The sequence below is a fragment of the Magnolia sinica genome, chromosome 10 (genome assembly GCF_029962835.1).
Source record: "Magnolia sinica isolate HGM2019 chromosome 10, MsV1, whole genome shotgun sequence".
In the NCBI taxonomy this organism is placed as follows: Eukaryota; Viridiplantae; Streptophyta; class Magnoliopsida; order Magnoliales; family Magnoliaceae; genus Magnolia; species Magnolia sinica.
Window position 1 is genome coordinate 79948378 of NC_080582.1, and position 24251 is coordinate 79972628.

General features: G+C 41.5%; 1 protein-coding gene across 1 annotated transcript; it reads left to right on the forward strand.

Annotated features, from left to right (window-relative positions):
• The first annotated feature begins 14137 nt into the window (after positions 1-14137).
• LOC131217112 (probable alpha,alpha-trehalose-phosphate synthase [UDP-forming] 9) lies at positions 14138-21261 on the forward strand. Its single transcript, XM_058211872.1, has 3 exons — positions 14138-16332; positions 19937-20210; positions 20298-21261. The coding sequence occupies exons 1-3, from the start codon at positions 14402-14404 to the stop codon at positions 20616-20618; spliced, it is 2526 nt and encodes an 841-aa protein (XP_058067855.1). The 5' UTR covers positions 14138-14401; the 3' UTR covers positions 20619-21261.
• The last annotated feature ends 2990 nt before the right edge of the window (positions 21262-24251 follow it).

A 24251-nucleotide genomic window follows, 5' to 3' on the forward strand; every position in this document is an offset into this window, starting at 1 on the left:
GTATTTAAAATTTTGATCATTTTTTCAACTCATTTAAAGATGTTATCCCAAAACTTAAGTGAATCCAAATCTTAGGTGGATCACACTACGGGGAAAAATAATAAATGACTAGTAAAAACTTTCCATAGGCCACATCTATCTAATCTTTGTATTTTTCCTTCATCTAGCTTGGATTGACCTTATCTATAACTTGGATGACAAATAAACATTTTATATTTACTTACAATGAGATCTAGGAAGTTTTTGATGATAAGTGTTCGATCATCATTATTTCTTATGATGTGGTCCATCTGACATTTGGTTATGCTTAAACTTTGGGACCACATCCCAAAACAAATGGACGAAGGTACATACAACATATCATCAATGTGGGCCCAAGGACAAGGGTAACACCCTTGTAATTCTTTATGGCCACAATGCTCTCTGTGTGTGTGTGTGTATATATATATATATATATATATATATATATATATATATATATATATATATATATGAAATCCACTCCATCCATCAGATGAGTTCCCCGATTACAGACATGTAATTAAAAAAGAAAAAATCAGATCACAGCTCAGGTGGGCCACACCACAGGTAACAATAAAAATGGGACGCCAACCATAAGTTTGTGCTTATATGCGGAGGATGGTGTCTATATTTCATGCAGCCGCACAGCTTCTCCAGCCAATCTGTCACATGTGCAGGAAATGCAAGCCCTTCAAAAGGTGGGCCCCATCATGAAGATCACACAATCCAGAATCAGGCCAGTTCCATCATCAAAATCAACGGATGCCTGACAATTCCATCCAAGTTAACCACCTAATCAATATCTTATCCTGGTATCCTGGTTTTTGCATCAGTTGATCTTAACGGTGGTTCCCACCTTTTGAATGGCTCAGATGTCCGAACATATGACACGTTGGCAGGAAAGAGGTGCAGATTGGTAAGCTTAGCATGCATGGGGGTGCATATAATCGTTCCTCATAACTTATTAAGTGTGTATCTACCACCAGCTAATTAACTAAAAGTAAACCACATGAGTTGCCACGTCATAGGTATCTTTCCGTGAGAGTTTTGAGAGATTTGCTAAACCCACACACGTGTAAATCACACCCATGCCATCTACACCGCATATGCTCATGTGGCATACAAGTGAAATATCCAGTCTATCCATCATGTAGATTTCATCGTGTAGATTCTACTTCCAAAATATGAAGATGGTCCACTCAGTAGATGTGATACTATAGTAAAAATAAATAGACGGATAAAAAAACTTCGGCTGATTTTTTACGACCGTACATTTTTTCAGTTAAATGTGGACCATATGACTAGTGGAATGATGTGATTCTTGGCAGTTGAATCTACAGAGTGGTACCCTTCTGATGGTTGGCTTGGATATAGGACATGCCTGCCACGCTGGCATGTGATGCGTATGCATTAGATAAAAGTATACACGTGTGGGCATAGCAAAGCCGGACATTTGATGAGTGGTCCACACATCTAACCTAGAAGGCAACATGTCTACCTAACTAAAAAGGCAACACATGACTATCCAACCGTGTGGGTGCTTGTTTATCACATGGATAAGTGGCCCACTAAAAAGACACGTGTACCAACCAACACCTAAATAGGAAAATGGACGGTTGCTAGTTCCACGCGCGTGTGGGAGCCCTGCCCATCCACCGTACTCAAATGCACCGATATGAAACACCTGTGGGAGATCCCAGCTTTCCATCTGGCCTCAATATCAAGCCATATGATAAATCAAGTGGGCCACATATCACAAACAAATGGACAGCCAGAGAAAATGGTTTTGACCGCGAGTTTACTTTGTACATTGTGGCCCACCTGAAATCTAATCGTTGTGTCCAACCATATGAAAGGATCAGATATCTCACACCTGTTACATATTGGCACGTGTGCCTTATCGAGATGGGCGGAGCTCCATGCGCGTGTGGAATTAGCCGACGTCGGAGAGTAATATTCATAGGTATATTTCATTGGCAGCTCTGTCTACAGACAAAGAGAAATACTTTGATACTCTGGCAGAGTGTGAGGGATGATACACAGGTACTCAGAAATTATTGATGAATTGCATGCGTGTAATGCAATTAATTTGAAATAAACCGTCTAAATTGGATGAAATAAAAGTTTACTATTAGGCTTCTGGACATTTATTGACCGTTAAAACATGAAAAATATCCAACGGTCTTATTTCAAGAAAGAAGTTTCCATTCAATCCAACGTCCAATCTTATAGTAAGGATTGTTCATCCGATCTTATTTTTAGTGGGTAACTAAGAAATTTTTTGGTCGGTTTAATTTGAGTTTATATCTGCGACTGTACCATTTCAACGTGCCTGCGTATCAAGTGTCATATGCAACCAGAGTATAAAATCCATGGACAAAACAGAACGTTCCAAATGCTAGTAGAGAGATTGTGCTAATCCTTTTGATAGAATCTAGACGGTTGGATATGTTCTGGGCTTGACACGTCTGATAGTTCTGCCAAGGGGAGCGGGTCAAGGTGCTACCGGGAAAGACCGTAGTGGGTGTTTCTCTGACGGTGGGGGCCATCTTGATGTATTTGATGGATATCCACGCCGTTCATCAGTTTTTTCAGCTTATTTTATCATAGGATACAAAAAATGAAGCAGATCCAAATCTCAAATGGACCACATAATGGGGATTGACTGTCCACCATAAAAACTTCCTAGGGTTTACAAGGGTTTTGGGTCAAGATAATATTTGCGTTTTCTATTCATCCATGTCCGTGTGACCTTATCAACGGGTTGGATGAAAAACAAGGATTACAGTGGGCCCTAGAAAGTTTTTAATGGTGAGCGTTCAATAACACTGTTTCCAATGGTGTGGTTAACGTGATGGTTGGATCTGCTTTATTTTTTGAATATGAAATGAAATTATCTTTAAAAACTTGATGGACGGAGTGGATATACAAAAATAATCCATATGGGCCCCACAGTCGTGGAAACACCCACGACGGTGTTACCCGGGTAACACCTAATCCGCTCCAGTTTAAGGGTGGTGACTCACTTTCCGTACAAGTGCATGCGTGTATGGAAATATGGACCGTCCAAATTGTGGGGCCCATCGTAGACGGAGCATACTCATGAAAACACACTGATTGAAGGATTATCAACATCCGATCGGTGGCTATCAAATGGACAGTTTAAAGTTATTCTCGGCTATCAGAATTCATTGGTCGAATTAGATGATCAGGATCGTCCAATATAGCAACTTTTGGATCATCCACGATGGGGCTTAATTTGGACGGTGTACATTGTCATACGCGTACCAAATGCAAGATGGGTGAGTCACCACCACTTGAAAATGGTGGTAGACTACAGCTGTATGGCTGCAGTCTTGATTTCATATAGGGAAATATTTGGTAGGATGCAGTGGCGTGCTATAGTCCATTTGACTTGATTGAATGTTAGGGTTGAGGATCCAAAGTCCTTCTGTGTATCAAAATTGATCTGCTGAGGTGATTAGTGGAAAAAAATGAGATTAATCTTTTCAAATGAATTCTTTTTATGTTGTGATAATAATAGACAATTATATATAACTTTAAAGACTTATTTTTTTACAAATACTTTAAGTTAATAACAAATTTTAGATAAATAAGTATATACATCCAAATTAAATAAAGGTTAAATGTTACAAATTTCATTAAATATTATAAAACAAATTGAAAGGGGTATGATCAACCAAATTGAAACAAATTTGAAAAAATCATGCTTAAAATTAATTATAAATTGAAACTTGAAAAAATCACAATTTAAACCTGTTGGGGGTCCTGCATAAAACCTTAGGATCTAGCTTCCCGAAACAAACCAGAATTATGGAATAATAATGTAATGAACTAAATCAAAACATAAACCACACCATACCAGGGATTTTTACGTGGAAAACTCTCAAAGAGATAAAAACCACGAGACCTCGTCCAGATCAACTGTCTATTATAGGTCAAGATTAGACCTGTCAAAATCCCTTTGATTAAAATAGCCAAGTCTAAGATAGATTTAAAGTACCAAACATGACCACTTTACATCTTTTAATCACATCCTGCTAAATAAAATTAACTAGAAGTTAGCAAGAGGCATCAAATGGTCTAAATCAGGCCTCCTCTAACATTTTCACTGCTCCCTCCAAGATGGCTTCAAATGTTAGGAACATTGAGAAGACAGATCCAAAACATCCTAACATATCCTAACCACTCTTAGCTAAGATCTTCTTTATTTTATTTTTTATTTTATTTTTTTTCTGTTAGCTCGTTGGTACAGGCCACTGTCAGTTCACACTTCATTGTTATGCCTACGGATCGATACTAAGACCTCAGTGTAATAGGTATCTTTCACTCAATCCACCACTTGAGCTACGGATTAGGCTGTCCCCTCTCAAGTTCTTGATCTAAATACAACTCAAGGGGCATCCACATCTGTCTCTTTCAATCTCTAAACTGTTAGGCGGACCAGATATTACCTTCCCATCATCCTCTCCTATTGCCTTTGCCACAATCAATGGATAAGTCTCTTCTCCCAACTTTGGTATGGACAGAAACAACTAAAAAATCCCTCAATTTAGAAAGACCGGGAGACATCATGCGAGATAACCATCGCCAGATTTGTGATGTGATGTATTCATTTTCTCGCAAAGTAGGCGTCTTGACAATGAGATTCACCCTTTTAATGGCATATACAATGGTTTATACCATCATCATATCGATGGTAGAGTACGTAACGTTGGGACAAATTAAATCAAGATGTCTTTAGCTGCGAGTACACTTTTGTATATACCAAGCTCCCGGTGAAACCACGTGGCAATTTATTATTAGCTAAATCAGGACTCTGTAAACAACTTCCATGATACGTAGGCAATTTCAAAATACTCGCAAGTGCTTGCATATCATCCTCATACGTCTACGAGAGTATCAACGTTGGTATCGCAATAGCGTACAGGCGCTGCTATGCCAAAACCATCTTCAGGTGGGCCACGCAATGTTACTTGGATGGATAGTTCACCACCGAAAAACAGTAAAAATCAGACCATCTCAAGCTGTCTGTTTTGGGACCGTGTTATGAGAAGAGGCCGACGGTCCAGAATCAATGGAAGATCATGTAATGGACGCAGACTTTTAAGTTTAGACCGACCAATGAATGGATGGTCTGGATCATGACACTGATGATCTGTGGTTGGGATATGTGGGTTTGGTAACAAAATAGATCTAATTGGAAGCGGATTGCCTGTGACCCCCTGCGATATTCATGTGCCCGGCGTTGTTTGGGGACTATAGAGATATCGATAACAAATCCACTCCGCCATGTGTTTTGAAATACCAGTGGGATAGGATTCTTGAAATCAGACAAATTCAAAACTAATGTGGGCCGTACCATTCGAAACAGTAGAGATTGAAACCTTGGGGGCGACAGAAGTTTTTTATCAGGATACTATTTGTTCCTACAGTTTATACGAGTGGTAATAACCCTATGAACGGTTTGGATGAAATATAAACATCATGTTCATCTCCAGGAAGGTTTCAACGGTGGACATTTACGTTTCTACTGTTTCATAGGTATGGACCACCTGAGATTTAGATCTGCCTTATTTTTAGAATCTAGTAATATTGTCATCTTTTAAAACATATGGATGGAGTGGATCTGTCACGTAAATATCTGTGGACCCCACACAGCTCTGGCACAGGTATATCTCTAGGCCAGGGGTCACAGACAATCCACTTCCTATTTAATGAGCTAAAAAGGCTGGAATGATTATATGCGTTCCGAGGTATGGTAATCAATATACTTTCGAGCTATATGGGTCCTATTCGTGAAGTATACTTAGAATCCAAACCGTTCATATTTTGTTTCTACTCATTTTTACCGTACATTATGATAATTGTACCTATCATAATACAGGTGGGTCAAAAAACGGTGAGAAATATCCAATCATGCCTAAAACCCATTTATTTACTTATTGTGGTCCACCTGCGTTCTAGATCAGGATGGATTTTGGGATGCTGGATAAATATAGTGGACTGATTGGATGATACTCATAAGTCATGGCGGGCCCCACTCAACTCGAACGTACGGTAATTACCGTGCGTTCCTACTCGTGTGATCATCCTACCTATTAGCGATAAGACCGTACGATTGGATTACCTATCCGAAATAAATAGATAAGCTTCAAGTCAGACCCGAATCTCCGAACCACTCACAAAAGTCCAAGTGGAGATATCATCGTTTTGCCGGGATTAAGAGGTTTTAATCCAACGGCTGAGATTGGCAGAAGAACTGTCCAGCGAAAGGAATAAAGAAATCGCATCTACTAGATGCGCGTTTGCATTTTATGATTATAGAATTACGAAATTGCGGAGAATATGTTGCGGACGTAACTAGAATACATCCCGACGTATTGAAATAGGAAACGTCGGGTATTTATTCTTTGGATAGTTGTCCACTCATTGAAACAAGCCGTTTATATGGTGGGCCTTACTTTGAATGAGATATTACAACAAAAAAATTCATATTTCAACTTCTATAGCAAAACCACCCTACATATCAAAAAGGAAAGGACTAAAAATAAAAAGTTCTTGAAAAATCACAAATAATAGTTTCTAATGTTTTCTATTTCCCATATAAAGTGTGAGTTCCATCATTTAAACGGTTCAGATCCTTGAAATAATTCTCCAAATTCAAAGAATAAAATCCCGATGTATCCTGTATTTGCTCGTCGGGATGTATTCTAGCAAACCTAATACGTTAGAACAAAGAAACACAATACCTACTCGCTCATCGAATCTACTCTCCACACGTGTATCAAATGAAGTACGTGTATAAGTCATCCGGACCGTTTAACTTGTGCGGCCCACCATTTGTACCTGTTTTTTAGAAAATCATACTTATCTGCTGATCAGATGGCAAGATGTGAGTAAAATCAGGGACGGCTGAAAGATACAGCACAATGGTCCAGGTTCAAATCAAAAGTGGCCCACCTGATGAATGGACGATCCAGATTTTAATTAGGTGGTCCCACTAAGCGAAAGATGCGGATCCGTCGAGCACGTGCTATGTCGGCCACCGCCATATTGCGACGTACTGGCAAGGTGGTGGTGGGATTTGAAACGGCTACTCTCACGAGTGGAAAACACCGCTGGTGAGGAAGAATGGGAGCTTTTTGGTGGGGCCCACATCGTTCGGTCGGTCTCCTGGAGTTTTAATAAAAATCCGTTTGCCAGGTTGGGATAAAGTGGGACCGTGTACGTCATACCCATCACTCGTTTTGTGGGCCCCACCAATCGGATAACTATCTACTGTTTCAACTCTACACGGCCCCCGTCAATGCCACAAGTTCATATGACCACGTCCTTCAATTCCTGATGGCCACGTCACCTACATACGCATGCTTGCTCACGTGGCAAGCCATCCATCTTTCCATCACCATCATAAATTAGAATAAAAGGGACCGTGTCCTGCGGACCGCACTGAAAGGAAACGGATTGGCTACTCCCCCTGCCACTGGCCCAGTGGCTGATGGTCGGTGCTCTGTGGGACCCACCATGATATATGCGTTTCATCCATTCCGTTCATCCATTTTTACAGATCATTTTAGTGTTTTATCCGAAAAATTAGAGGGATATAAAACTAAGATAGACCACACCATGGGAAAACAATAGTGATTGGATATCCGCCAGTAAAATCCTCCTAAGGCCCACTGTACTTTTTATTTGACATCCAATCTGTTGATTAGGTCATACAGACCCAGATGAAGGGGAACAACAAAGATCAGCTTGATCCAAAACTTTCATAGACCCTAAAAAGTTTTTAATGGTCCACGTTCATTCAACACTGTTTCCTGTAATGTGGTCTACTTGAGATTGTTATATACCTCATTTTTTGTATTAAACCATAAAATGATCTAGAAAAATAGATGGACGGCATGGATGAAACAAATATATCATGTGGGGTAGCCAATCCGTTCCCCACACTAAAGGCTATGCATGGCCCACGTCAAGGATCGATCCATTTAGGGGATCCCACAGATATTTTCGACGGCTGAGATGTTGTGTAAACCCAACATGTCGGATTTGTATAGTATGCTGGTTGGAAGGTAACTAAAACCGTAGATTGAATATTTGATGAGCTGTCCATTTCCACCGAACCTCTCTGTCAGTAAAGATTAATAAGCATCCAGATGGGCCCAGATAGATGGACGGTTGAGATCATCGAAAGCCTTGGCCAGTACGACGTGTCATGAAAGGGGTACAAAAGTCCAGTTTTTCTGCGGCACAAAAGAAAGAAGTCCTCATCAAAAGGCGGTTACGTGTCGTCCTAGGAAGCAACAAGATATGGTCAGAGTTACTACCTTCCACGTCAGCAGTCAATCGCCGGCTCAGGTTTCACACCTTCCTACCGTAGAAGACCAACACCACACGAGATCGAACGGTCTATAATAAACCCTCACGATCCAACTTGACACGTGGCCGACCTACTTCACACGGAGACGCTTGATGGTAGGTGTTGGGAATTAACCACGAAAAAGTCCCTCAAAACACGCGTGTGGCCATCTGAATACCACTCTCCACACACGCGCTAAGCGTGTGAGAGATCTGCCCGTTCCTTTATTGGGTTAGCACATTCATGTATATTCTACGAAATAGAAAAAAATATAGAATGTTCATGATGCAGATCATACGAATATTAAAAGATAGACGGTTGAAAAACTCGAATAATGGTCCATATTGATCTGACCTATATTTTATAAAAACCGGTTTAAATTAATAATATTGAAATTATCGTGTATGTACTACATGATAAACGGTCTAGATTTCACACATTTATGCCACATTGGCACGTGTATGGAGAATAGGATGGAGATTGCTACGCTCGCGAGTAGTAATGTACTAGTCGTTGGATGGAGAAAATGTATCGTTATCTAAAAACACGGGGCCAGCTGGAGCCTATCCAGGCGCGTGACCGGGGAGCGTTTTACAGCTGTAGAGAAATCCGATTTATGACCGACACGTGGCAGTTAGACTACCGCTTGGAGCCGATTATGAGATTTAATGACGAAAACACCCACGTTTTTTATCTTCTTGTCAAAATGACTTGCCCGTAAATCGCCTATACAGTACTTCCGGTTGTACCGTAATCTTTCCATACGACATCTTTTTTCTTCACACTATAAAAAATCCATACCTTTCAAAATATTTTACCCATTTTTATAAACTTAATTACTGAAAAATTACTATAAATTTGAAAACTTGGACGAGAAATACAAGTAGGTTTATTTTGTACGGTTTACAAATGATATTATGGTGGCGCACCTGATGAGTGCATCAGAGTGAATTTCAGTTCATTGGATATAAGTATTGGGATTGGGATGACTCTTGTACGGGTGAGATTTATTACACATATGATATATTAGCAGAAAATGGTGAAGTACCGTAAGGTTCTGGTACTACTGGCAGTATTAATGTAATTAGGATTCCGTAATTAAAAGGACACTAATTTGGTAGGGCCGTTGTTGTAGTAAAATCGGAGAAATTTTCGCACGTGATTCATTCTATCTTTAGCTGAAAATCTGTAAACATTTTATTTCCCGTTTTACCCTTAAATTTCCTTTTGGGTCTGGTTTGATGGTCCTTTTATGTTTACCCAACTACAGATTGTGTCCATTAATCTATTAATTTGGACCATCCATTAGGTTGTCAGTGGCCCATAAAACAGATGATCAAGATCATTATCTATGAGCATGGATTGACAAAATAGATGTCCACCATAGATGATATACCAGTTTATGAATGGATTGGATTGTCTGATGAGTATGGTCTTGCATGGTGGCCCATTAAGGTGTGTCAGACCTAACCAACGGTTCAGATTGGTCCATTCAAGGTGCAACTTGGAGTACTAAAATTACACCTAGCAATGAAGACTGAATTATTGTTCCTTAAAAATTGCTACAAAAAGACACGCCTGTCATTCTGCCACCATTTCACTCCGAATTTCTCATATCTGATTGGAGAAACGAGATTTTGTTAAAGTAGCTGTAGGTGGGACCACCATGCTATTTAAATAGCATCCAATCCGTCAATGAGAGTTATCCTAGAAAAAAAAAAAGGGACTCTCCACTAATTCAGCCGATCTAATCATTTAAGTGATCCACACTATATAAAATAATAAGCAACCATCCAATGAAATCTTTCAAATTCATCTTATGGCCCATCTGATGATTAGGTGATCCTAGGAATGGTAATGGGTTGGGCAAAGGTAGGCCCAAGTTGGCCCTAAAACCATTAGCTCTGGCCCAACTCAAGATTGATGGGTTAAGAGGCTCCAATGAAGGGTTGAAGTGAATCTTGATAAGGCCAGTTGAATAAGTTGAAGATAAGTTACATAGATATAGATATTGTGTATATAATTAACTTATGATGGATGAGCATATGCTTATGATGTAATAGGAATAGTATAATAAATTAATCATTCCTGCATCAATGATACGGATTACAATTTGAAGTTTATGCCTAAATAATGGAGACTGCAATTTGAAATCTTGATCGCGTAGATTTTTTATATTCACTTGAATAATCGTGTAGAGACAATGATTCAAGCGTTCCACCTCAAACCTAACTATATTGATCATAATTATCGGAGGGCCCACAAAATTGGTTAATTTAAATAAACTAATGGTTAAATCAAAACTAATAATCATATATGATCCACCTGATAAAAGTCTCGCATAAATTAATCTAGAAAAATAGATGGATGGCATGGATGAAACACATACATCATGGTGGGGCCCACAGAACATTGATTATCAGCCATTGGCTGGTGGCAAGGGGAGTAGTCAATCTGCTTCCGCAATAAACATGGTGTGATATGGAGGGATTGGATGAGATATGCATACCACGTGGGTGCTAAAATTGCTAAACATTACCAATTTTTTACTTTTAAAAAATAGAGTACCTATGATGGGAGGGGAAGTGGATTGAGTCCCGCTAGATTTGTGTGGGGGCTACCGTGATGTATCTATTTGTCCCCTTTTAGGCTAGCATGATCTTATAAAAGGGATGGATGGTGTGGATAAATAGATATGATGGTGGGCCCTAGATAGATATGGTCGGACGCAATCAGCTTCCACCTGATTCAAGCGAAAAACAAGTACATCAAGTGTATTGGTGATCCTAACATTGATCCAAAACAACCATTAACATCTAGATGATCATTGCCTTAACAAGAAAACATTGTTTGACCATATCTTAGTCTTAGAAGCTTAATTGGAACATGATAAAATAAGCTATAAAGGACTCAGGCTACTGGAAAATAAACTGCTGAAACCAATAGACTCATTAGTGTGCTCAAGCAAACTCGATCGATCAAGTCGATCAATCGAACATGATCAAAATTGTTCAACAAGCTTTCTTAACATATCTTGTGAAATTCGAGCTCAAGGAATCTCTTATTCATCTCGAGTGATCGAGCTCGATCTATCGAACATGGCCAAAATAGTCCAACAAGTTCATTGGACTATTTTCACCATAGTTCTATCGATCAAGGGCCAAGCTCGATCAATCAAGCTTAGCCGTTAGAGATATGTTAGAGCTTTTTCTTTATATACATTACATTTTAATATTTTGGCAAATTATGGATTTTGGTATTTGAAAGACCCTAGTGTGTCTCAAACTCTATCAAACCTCATAGGATCTATCACGATGAGATTCATTCTCTCTTCTCAATAATTATTCACTATAACAAGCATTCAACGCCGTTATACAAGAAAACCATGATCTCAAGCCTTATTTAGTATTTAGACACCGCTTCTATTGGCAAATCCTAGTATTTATCAACATCTTGAGTGTTCATCAAGGAGAATCTCCTTTGAGTTTAACTTTTTATTAGTTGTAAGAGATTCTACCCAACTCTCATCACCTTAGTCACCTCAACGGAGCATTGTATGTAAGGTGATTGATATTGGAGCTGAAACACTAACAAAGCATCGACATTAACAATTGGGAGTAAACGGGGAACTAATTGAAGTACGAGAGAGCATCGCTCAAGCAATCCAATAAGGCGCGTCAAATGGATTGAATTCAACAAGTAATTGTCGATTAGTGAGTTCATATTTTCTTTTCTTATGTAGGATTAAGAGTAGGAATTTGTAACTCAAATTTAATAAGTTCTTGTATAAAATATAGGCTTTTGTGTATGGTCGAATTTACTGGACACAAGTATGTACATGTTATTTTTCGTGGGAGTCTCTAACGGGAATAGATATAGGTCCTTGAATTAGTATTGAGGTTATTAGTTAGCCAATAGAAAATCAACTAAAATCTCATGCGGAACCTCCAGTGAAAGTGTATGCTAGATAGGTCATTGTGTAGGGCTGTAAAGGTTAGAGATAAATCTGATTTAAAACCTTCAAAAGTAAAATTCAATATACTTAGGCAAAGTATGTTCACTGGGAGCGAGTAGTAAAACCAAACCACTTTACATGCCCATGTTTGATATTGTCATTTAAGCACTTGGCTACTTATGCTGATGTAATCAATTAATGAATTATATACATACCTGATAAAATGAATGATAGAAATAGAATAATTAGCACATTCCGCACATACGCATTATCATTTATATACTAGTAAATTGATTGGCGTGTTTATTTGTAATATATGTAATTGTGTCCTTTATTTATCTGAAAGTCTCGTAATTAATTATTTTACTTAGTTTAAATTAATATATTAATTTAAATAAATAATTATATGTTAAAATATATAAAATTTATTTAGTCGTGACACTCATTTTTATAGCTTTATCAAACATTTATACATAACTATAATATACTACTCTCCGATTCAACCTAACCTACACTCAAGTCAGGCCAGTCACATGCAAGGTTTAGCCAACCCGGCAACTCCATTCGTGGCATAGGGAGTAACTTACTATGCTTAGCATACTAAGTAAACTCTGTGAGGTCCACCATGATTTATATATTTTATCCGCTTTGTTCATCCATTTTATCAGATAATTTTATAACTTGAGCCCAAAAATGAAGCATCTACAATGTTTAAATGGACCACACCATAGGAAACAGTTGAATTGAATGTTTAAAATTGAAAAATTCTTGGGGGCCACAGAAGTTTTGGATCAAGCTTATATTTCTTTTTTCCCTTCATCCATATATATGTATAATCTTATGAACAGGTTGGATGACAAATAAACATCACTCCGGGGCCTAGCAAGGTTTCAACAGTGGAAATCAATATCCCCACTCTTTTATGTGGTATGATCCACTTTATTTTTGGATATGTTTCAATTTTTGGCTCAATCCCTTAAATTAGATGAAAAAATGGATGGATGGTGTGGATATACCACGTACATTCAAGGTGCGCTCAAGTGAGTTTACTCAGTACAATAAGATCATACCGAGTAACTCAGTACGACAATCCGATTTCCTGCCAAAGCCTCTTGCATGGAAATCCTGCACAAGGATCTAGGTGGGGCCCACCGAGATGTTTGTTAGAAATCCAACCCTTTCATCTACTTTGAATGCTTAATTTAGGACATGCGTTCAAAGATGATGCATATCTAAAACTTAAGTCGACCACACGAGAGGAAACATTGGATATTCAATGTATATAGTTGAAACATTATCATGGTAATGACCCACTTGTCTTTTGTGTCAGGCAATTTTTCGGTATTTTCACTTAATCACAGTGGTAATGACCTTATAAATAGTTTTGATGGCATATAAGCATCAAGCGGAGCCCAGGAAGGTTTCAACGGTAGGAATTCCTTCCTCAAATTTCCCTCTCGTGTGATCCATTTGTCTTTTGGATCCACCTTATTTTTGATTTCATGTCCTAAAATGATCTCTTAAAACGGATGGACAGGATGGATTTCCTACAAACATCTCGGTGGACCCCAACCAGCATCCTTCTACAGGAACTTCCTGCGAAAGGCATTCGCAGCAAATCCACGTCCTCGTTAATCGCTTCTCCGAAAGAAAAAGCCCATTGTAGTAATTTCCTCCTCTTACTAAATAAAAACAAAAAGCAAAAAAGAAAACAATGAAACCGGCAATACCCGGTCATACTAAACCCCGAAACAACGTATATAGCCTCCTTACCTTGCCCCACTTACTCATCTCTCTCCCTCTCAAAATCTCGGAAGCCCTCCAAAATCCATCACTGTTGAAAAAAAGGCCCAAACCATTGATATGGACATCCTCTACAAAACCACCTCTTATTCCTTCCTTCACATCCCAAAGCCATCTCTCTCCACCGTATCCATTCCCCTCATCTGCAACACCCACCGATAATAAATAAATAAACAAAACCAAAAATACTGATATTTCACCCCCAATTTTTAACATTTAACCCCCACTTTTTTGAAATGCTGACCCAATCCTGCACCAACCTCCTCGACCTCTCATCATCCCAAGAACTCCCTTCTCTCCGCCTCCCCCGCGTCGTCACCGCTCCCGGCATCATCTCCGACTTCTCAGACCCCACCCCTCCTCCCCCCCCGGCCCGCCGCATCATCATCGTCTCCAATCATCTCCCCCTCCGGCCCCACCACGAATCCCGCTTCGAATTCGACCCTGACGCTCTCGTCCTCCAGCTCAAATCTGGCTACCCTACCGACACCCAATTCATCTTCGTCGGCTCCCTCGGCCCTCACTTCGACATCAACCCATCCGATCACGACGATGTCGCCCGCCACCTGTTTGATAGATTTCGCTGCGTCCCAACCTTCCTCCCGCCCGACATCTACCAAAGATTCTACCATGGATTCTGCAAGCACCACCTCTGGCCCTTGTTCCATTACATGCTCCCGCTCTCCCCCTCCCGAGGTGGGGCCCGCTTCGACCGCTCCCTCTGGCAGGCCTACGTCTCCGCCAACAAGATCTTCGCCGACAAGATCATGGAGGTTATCAACCCAGATGATGACTACGTGTGGGTCCACGACTACCATCTGATGGTTCTTCCGACATTCTTGAGGAAGCGGTTCAATCGGGTCAAGCTCGGGTTTTTCCTGCACAGCACCTTCCCCTCGTCGGAGATCTACCGCACGCTGCCCGTTCGCGATGAGATACTCCGGGCACTGCTGAATTCGGACCTCATCGGATTCCACACGTTTGATTATGCCCGCCATTTCCTTTCGTGTTGTAGTCGAATGCTGGGGTTGGATTACGAATCGAAGCGTGGGTATATTGGATTGGAGTATTATGGGCGTACCGTGAGTATTAAGATCTTGCCTGCTGGAATTGACATGGGTCAGATTGAATCTTTGCTGTCGATGCCTGATACGACCCGCATGGTCCGGGAGCTGCGGGAGAGGTTTGATGGGAAGATTGTGCTATTGGGTGTTGATGATATGGATTTGTTTAAGGGGATTAGCTTGAAGTTTCTGGCATTGGGTCGGCTTTTGGAGCAACGGCCTGATTTGAAGGGGAAGGTGGTTTTGGTGCAGATCACAAATCCAGCTAGGAGCCAGGGGACGGATGTGCAGGACGTCCAGAATGAGACCCGGGCAGTGGCGGAGAGGATCAATGGGGCCTTCGGGTACCCGGGTTATGACCCAATTGTCGTCATCGATCGGATGGTCCCGACACACGAGAAGTTCGCCTACTACACGATTGCAGAGTGTTGCGTTGTGAATCCAGTGCGGGATGGGATGAATTTGGTGCCATACAAGTACACGGTCTGCCGCCAGGGGATCCCTGCATTGGGTGAGGATGGCCCGCCGAAGAAGAGCGTGATCGTGGTGTCGGAATTCATTGGGTGTTCTCCATCCCTCAGCGGAGCCATCCGGGTCAACCCGTGGAACATCGATGCGGTGGCCGATGCCATGAATCTGGCCGTAACCATGCCGGACACGGAGAAGCAGATGCGACATGACAAGCATTACAAGTATGTCAGCTCCCACGACGTCGCGTACTGGGCCCGCAGCTTCGATCAAGACCTGGAACGAGCTTGCAGAGACCATTTTGTGAGGCGGTGCTGGGGCATCGGGTTCGGATTGGGCTTCCGGGTCGTGGCGCTGGGGCCCAATTTCAGGAAGCTGTCTGTTGAGCACATTGTATCGCCATACAAGAAGGCGAACAGCCGTCTGATCTTGCTGGATTATGATGGGACCGTGATGCCACAGGCGTCTGTGGACAAGACACCCAGTGGCGAGGTCATATCTGTATTGAATGGATTATGCAGCGATCCGAAGAATGTGGTTTTCATAGTTAGTGGCAGAGGGAAGGATTCATTGAGCAGGTGGTTTTCGCCTTGTGAGAAGCTGGGAATTTCAGCCGAGCATGGTTACTTCACAAGGTATGCTACTTGGCTTCTCTGAATTCTACTAATTTATAATCTCTGCATGAAAAATAATTTGCAATTCTTGGGATTTCTACTTTTAATTGGATTTTCAGGATTCATGAAATGATACTCATGTCTATATGGCATAGCTCTTTCTTTCCAATTTAACCCAAAAAAGGCCCCCATTTCATTATTTTTGGAATTCCTGAATCGCATATTAATGCTCTCAATGCAAAAAAAAAAAAAAAAAAAAGCCATGAACCAAATGCACATTGAAAATGCGAAAAACGGCATTTGTTTCGTTTCGGATAATTTATGGGCTCTAATTTGTAATAGTTTAGGGTCTGTTTGGCAGGGGATCCCGAGAATTGGGGACTCGTGACCTCCATGTCAGATCATGGTTTGAAAAATCATCCAATACGACTCCAGTATCATCCGAATCATATCGTTTTCAGTCGCAAATAAAACGAGTCACTACAGCAATTCATAACCAAAATGGGACTGAAACCTTAAATCAAGGTGTCAGATTCCAATGTGTGCTGTCCGCTGCATAATTGTGATTTCGGAAGCTTTAGAAAAAAGAAAGAAACTAAACACACCCATAATTGCAATTTAGTAGAGGCTAGGCTAATCTAGGCCAAAATCAGGATTAGGTTCAATCCCGATTCTGCAGGATCACATCCCAATGGACCTTTGCATAAATCTTGGAAATGCCATAGGAATATTTATTGTTAGAATGTTTTCTAGAGGCTATTTTCTTAAAATGTTGATATAGTATTTAAGACTTTATAAGTGCAATGGATATGGTTAGAGAATCTTTCCAAAACAAAAGAGGATATAATTAGAAGATTTTTGAAATGAACCTGTAACAGCTGTTATAGCCGCCTATCAACTATTACACACTCTCTCTCTCTCTCTCTCTCTCTGTCTCTCTCTCTCTCTCTATATATATATATATATATAGGGAAAAGGTACTATGCGCTCGACCTCACAAGACTGTCCCATGAGGTCGAGTTGTGTGGGCCCCACCATGATGTGTGTCGAACATCTACCCCATCAGTCAGATGCACCATTCCATCGTGGGCCTAGGTCTCAAAAATCAAGTCAATCCGTGACTTGCGTGGGCGACACCACATACAGAAGTGGGGAGGGGCCGTGCACCATTAAAACATTCATAATCATTTTTTGGGCCCACCGAGATGTGGTTTGCAAATCCAGCCCATCCATTATGTGTGTCCCACTTGGATGAGGGTTCAGACCAAGTTTCAGCAGCATTCAAAACTCAGGTGGGCCCCACCAACTGCCTTTATATGTTTTTGGCATGTCTTCACATGATTTTAGATGGTATGGCCCACCTAAGTTCCGTATACAGCTGATTTTTGGGATATCCCATAATTTAGAGAGGACCCATCAAATGCACGGTGTTGATGGTCGACGCGCATCACGGTGGGGCGCACACAGCTCGACCCCACGGGAGCTTATCGTGAGGTGGAGCGCATAGTACCTTTTCCCACATATATATATATATATATATATATATAAATATATAAAACCCAAAGAACCTGTATCGGTCCTGTAATGGACCGTGAAGGCCTTTACGGGGGGTGTAACGGGCCGTTACGTGGGTTGTAACGGCCTTTACGGGTCCCTGTTTTTTTTTTTTTTTTCAACAGCCGTTGCGGCCTTTATGACCCTGTAATGTGTAATGGTTGCCACTGTTACCTTTATGGCACACCATGGATGGGAGAGAGGGAAATGATCAGATGCAGCAGCTATATGAGAAGTTTTGATAAAACTTTTCTTTTTTCCCACCAGCATGTCACGTGTAGAATATCCAATCCATGCGAAAGGTTGGCTACACCAGGGTGATCACCTAATATGTAAATCAGGCTAATCCACTTGTTGGGTGGCCCACACCAGTACACTGAGTGATACCATTGGCTGTCTGTTGATTTTGATGTTGTCGCTGTCGTGTCCAGCTAATTTTCATATTTGGTGATCATTATGATCTGGCCCACCTATTCCGCATGGGATTAGTTGACGAGGAAGAAAATGGCATACCAGAACTTGGTGACATGGCTGCTCTATCTGATCATTTCTCATGAAGAGATGGTTATAAACCCAAATAAGAAAAGAAAGGTGTTAGGTTTATTATTTGTTTCTTTAATGGCGACATTTGTCATGTCATGTCAGCCCAATTTCCAACATAACAGGGCTAATCTAACAGGGCTAATCTAGATAAGGTGTATAGTATATCTTGATCTCCTAAGAAAAAAATTGCTGTTTGCACCCGCTCTGACTGGTAGATGTGCCTTTCCTTTTCACCCCAATAGGGTAGCTGGGCCACTGCTGCGAGTGGCATGTGACCTGTCACGCATCCATGAACAGGATAAAACTGTTCCTTCAGAAAGTTCAATAATCAATGGCCACATACAAAAAGTTGTGCTGTTTGGTGATCCTTCCTGTTTTATTGAGAGGGTTCAAATGGATAAACATAAGATGAATTGATACCGACTCACGGTCAATGAGAAACCCTAGCATAGTACATTGAAGGCAATTGCCAATCAATGTTAGCAACCCTGGGATACATGGTTCAGGTCATCACACAACCAAAAATAAGAAGGATGTGTATTTAACGGTTGAAGTGGGTGTTAACATTGGGTGTTTGATATCATGTGGGGCCAGGCTCTCACTGTCAGATGCATCTAAAGATATCATGTGATGGGGCAATGGCTGCCAGAGGAAACCAGCTACCTGAGCTATGCCTCCTCTTGCAACCTCTGAAGATCATGGAAAACCCCATTCTCTATAATGATAATTTTGCTAAAATGCATCCCAACCTATTGCTATAGGATATGTTGGGACTTTAGTCTTTGGATCTGGGATCATCTATCAATTATCTGAACCATTTATATCATGGCCCTCACCTTAGGGATTGGGATAAGGGAGAAAATAGAAGTTCTTGCATTGGAATATTTCAATCCTGTGATCATTTGATTCTTTTTCTTTAAATACGAGCGGTCTCTCTAACCTTTTAGTAGAGGGTTGAAATACTTCAATATGCAAATTTTTTAAAAAAAAAATTTAATTCACATTTTTCTTTATTCCCCGCCCATTGATCATGCATTGATTGAATGGCTATGGTTAGGCCCATCATTTACATGTTGTGTTAATGAAAAGACCCTGATCCAATTGCTAATCTCCCTGGTATCCTATTGCAATACACCGCCTTGTCTTCAAGGGCTGAAAGATAGCGAACATCGTGGGCATTTGACAAGTGTGCTGGGTCTGGAAAACCCATGTTGGGTGCAACCTACGATAGGCTCTGATAGAATGCCTGCATCATAGCTACTCTTTCCGCCATTGGGTGTCACTCATGTCAAAGATCCAGGCCATTCATCAGGTAGTGTGGACTTTGGACCTTGCATGATATCAAAACCAGTTATAAATCATCTAAGATCAAATATAAATTATTTGAGAGATCCTCAAAATTGATGAAATGTGGTATTTAACAGAAAAGACCTCCGCCCGCGGATATAAATTGTTAGGTAACTTTTGCTGTATATGTTTTTGTTTTTTGTTCGGGTTGATTGATGGATAGATGTTTCTGCTCTTATAGATGGAGTAGGGATTCTCCATGGGAGTCCTGTTCGATAGCAACAGATTTCGAATGGAAGAATATTGCGGAACCTGTGATGAAACTCTACACCGAGGCGACTGATGGCTCTTCAATAGAACACAAAGAAAGCGCAATTGTTTGGCACCATCAAGATGCAGACCCGGATTTCGGTTCGTGCCAGGCAAAGGAACTGCTTGATCACCTAGAGAACGTGCTCGCAAACGAGCCGGTCGTTGTTAAAAGGGGCCAGCATATAGTGGAAGTGAAACCGCAGGTAAAAATAATCTCCATCTTGTTGTGTTTTCTGGATTTAGATTGTGATGCAGTTTAGAAACTGATGAGTCCTTGGGCAATGTGGCAGGGAATAAGCAAGGGTCTCGTTGTGGAAAAGCTCATCTCAACCATGTTGAATAATGGGAAGCCCCCAGATTTCGTCTTGTGTATTGGGGACGACCGGTCTGATGAGGACATGTTCGAGAGCATCGCGAGCACTGTCAACAGCCCGTCCTTGCCTGCGATAGCCGAGGTTTTCGCATGCACAGTTGGTCAGAAGCCAAGCAAAGCAAAATACTATCTCGACGATACCGTGGATGTCATAAAACTGCTCCAAGGCCTTGCAGTTGCATCATCCAGACCACCAAGAACAGCCCATCTTCGAGTGTCATTTGAAGGGTCTCTTTGAATTGAGTTGGAAGTCTCCACGCATATGTTCTTTTAGAGAATTACATGGCGAAATCCTGCTCTATAAGCAGGCATCCTGGTGAATTCCCAACTTGGGGTTGTTTGTTTGGAGACAACATACCATTGGCAAATTGCAATCCGCTTATTCGGTATTCTCTCTCCTGCTGGGTGCAGTGCCACATGAAGCTGTTTCGACGGATATCGGAAGCCATCTTGTACATGATAATATTTGCTTCCACAGATCATATGATACGTGAAAACTAAATCAGATTTTTTTTTCCCCTTCAACTCTGATATCTGTTCTTCACTTCATGTAGAGAGATAATACTGACTCAGCAACCATAAAGAAATTGATCAGCGGCGGTCCTGATATAAAGAGAATAAACGGGTTGGGTCTGATGGGTCTGCAGACCTGATACACTGGAGGGGAATTGATCTTCTGGCCGTGCTTGCTCTCAGATGTACATATCTAAGCATAGTCTCTTTTATGTTATTTAAATTTCATGTGTAAAACAGGTACGAGAATTCACATATGAATAGACTACGTTTCATTTCATTTCATTTCTTTATATATGTAAATGTAGCTGTATCCTATCCAACAATGATTAGCAATGCCCTGTTCAAATGCTTGTAGTTTGATTTCAGATGTATTTGTTGGATGATAAGTGTCATGGGCTATTTGTTGTATTTGTTGCATTTGAAATCTGGGCCGCTTATCAAGTGGGTTCCCTTGTCTGCGCATCATGTCCCAGAAAAAACGCCAGTCCTATCCTCTGGAAGTGCTAGGCAGGCTAAAAAGGTGGATGTTGGGACCGGACTGTTTAGATAGTGGGTCCCACCTGATTACTGGCCTGGGCTGCATGCTGCATTCAGGTGTTTCAGTAGGACCTTTCAGGATATGAAGTTGGCAACTGCAGGACTGTTCCAGGTCTAAAACATGAGATGCTGGTGGTGTTGATCTTGTATTGGCAATTTCAATAGCAACCCATCAGTCTGATCTTGTGGGCCCTGGATATTCTGATCACCGTTGCTGATTGGAACTAATCAAAGGTGGGTCCCACCTAAATGCCGGCCTGAGTCGCAACCATGCACGTGCCCATTCAGGTGTTTTGAGTGGGAGATTTTCAGGGTTCTTGTTGCATTGATTCACCATAGCTACCTAGCAACTCCAGAACTTTTGAGTTGATTCAATCACAACCCATCAATCTGATATCGTGGGCCCCACACTTCCGATCAGCGTAGCCAATAGGAAGTACACAATGGTGGGTCCCACCTGATAACGGGCCTGGTTCACACACACCCATCTACCACATTCAGGTGTTTGAGTAGGACTGATTCAGGGCTCTTGCTGTTGGTTTCACCATCACTGCCTATCTACTTGAGGACTGTTTCCTAGTCCCAAACATACATGGTAGCTGGTTGTGTTGATCCTACATGGGCACTTTCAATCACAACCCATCAATATTTTCCAGTGGGCCATCTGATCTTGTGGGCCCCACACATCCAATCAGCTACTTTGTAGTCGATAGAAGTACTCCCTGATACGTGCACGGCACGGGTAATAGTAGTAGATAGAACCATCATTATCATGGAAATGACCCGATATTATCTGCACCTAATTCAATTTCCAAATCCCAATTTGAATGGCTGCTGATTTGGTCTTAGTCAAAGAAATCGTGCCGTCCGCCTAACTTGGATCGATCCACTGGCTGAGAGTTGTCTCATCTTTTCTTTTCATCCAACCGTGATGGCTGCAAGTTGTGAATTTTGATTCCTTCAACCACTGCTACCATGCAAGAACAAAAACATCAACGTCGATTGCTCTTGGGTTAGTTGTTATTGAGTACAAGGTAGCTCTTCTAACCTGTCATTTCTGCCAACCTACCATACGTGTCCAAGATCCGAGCCGTCCATTAGGCTAGTCTGTTGATTGGGTGGGCCATAGTGAAACAAATGGATGGAGTGGGCAGAGAAGTGAACTTGGCTAATGTTTTCTCAACGGTCCATTTGTTTTGTGCGTTGTGGCCCACTTGATGAGTGGATTAGAAGAAGGGACCCCACCTGTAGTAGTGATTGCAATGTTGGTGTGTAGAGAAGCCCCATTGCAAACGTGTGGGATTAGTGAACATCTACCCTGGACGCAGCAAAAAGCTCTGTGGGGCCCACCATGATGTGGGTGTGACATCCGGTCTGTCCATCATTTGTGTCAGATCATCTTAGGACTTAAATCCAAAAATAAGGCCGTTCCAAAGCTGAAGTTGGCCATACCATAGGAAAAGGTGGAGGTTGGGACATCCACCATCTAAACTTTCTTGGGGCCCACTGAAGATTTGTATAAGGCTGATATTTTGAATTTTTTTTTTTTTTTTCCCCTTCATCATGTATTCATGCTGGTGATATCCTGATGAATTAGCTAGATGGCATACAAACCATCACGGTAGGCTCCAAGCAGGTTCATTGACCGTTCTCTTCTGTGTGGGCCAGTTCAGTTTTGATTGGCCTGATATTTTGGGCTCATGTTATAACGTGAGCTGGCATAAATGATGGATGGAGTGGATTTCATACACGCATCACGGTGGGCCCCACAGAGGTTTTTGCAGAACCGGGTCCCTACAACCGTTGTTGGAGGAAATTCGGTGTCCCTCTTCCGTGTTCGCATATGTGGGTCCCAACTCATGTGGGCCCACATTTTTCATTAGGAGGTTAGCATCTTTTTTTTGGAAACTGGGTGTCTTTTTCAAAAACTTTGCCACATCACCATCAGGACGCTGATGGGCGGTGAATGGCTCACCACCTAACATGACGTGGTAGGATTTGATCAGTGGGGCCGCACGCTAACAAGAAATGAGATGTAGTGTACTTATTAGACAAGATTTGGGGGTGATACGGTACATGGTGAGATGTGATTGGTGGGCCCATGCTATTTGAATAGCCCACTGTATACTGGGCCAAAAGTCAGGCCCAGCCCATCTCTAACAACGTACAGCTCCACCAATCAGATCTCGCCACATCTCCTCATCATCTAATCCAACATTAGTAGGGAGTTCCTGGGAAACGGATTGGCTACTCCCCCTGACAACGGCCAATGACTGGTGGTTGGTGATCTGTGGGCCCGACCATGATGTATTTGTTTCATCCATGCTGTCCATTTATTTTTAAAGATCATTTTAAGTTATGAGACCAAAGATGAGGTATATCTCAATCTCAAGTGGACCACATTACAGGAAACAGTTTTGAATGAGTATCGACCATTAAAAACATTTTAGGGGCCATAAAAGTTTTGGATCAAGCCTATTTTTGTTTTTTCCCTTCATCTGGGCCTGTATGACCTAATCAACAGATTGGATGTCAAATAAACAGTACAGTAGGCCTTAGGAGGATTTTAATGGTGGATATCCAATAACTATTGTTTTCATGTGGTGTGGTCCACATGAGATTTATATCTCTCTCATTTTTGGGATCAAGCACTAAAATGATCTTTAAAAATGTATGAACGGAATGGATGAAACACATACATCATGGTGGGGCCCACAGTGCACCGACCATCAGCCACGGGGCTGGTGGCAGGGGGAGTAGCCAATCCGTTCCCGAGTTTCTGTGCTAGGAAGCTAGGTGGGGCCCACCGTGATGTTTG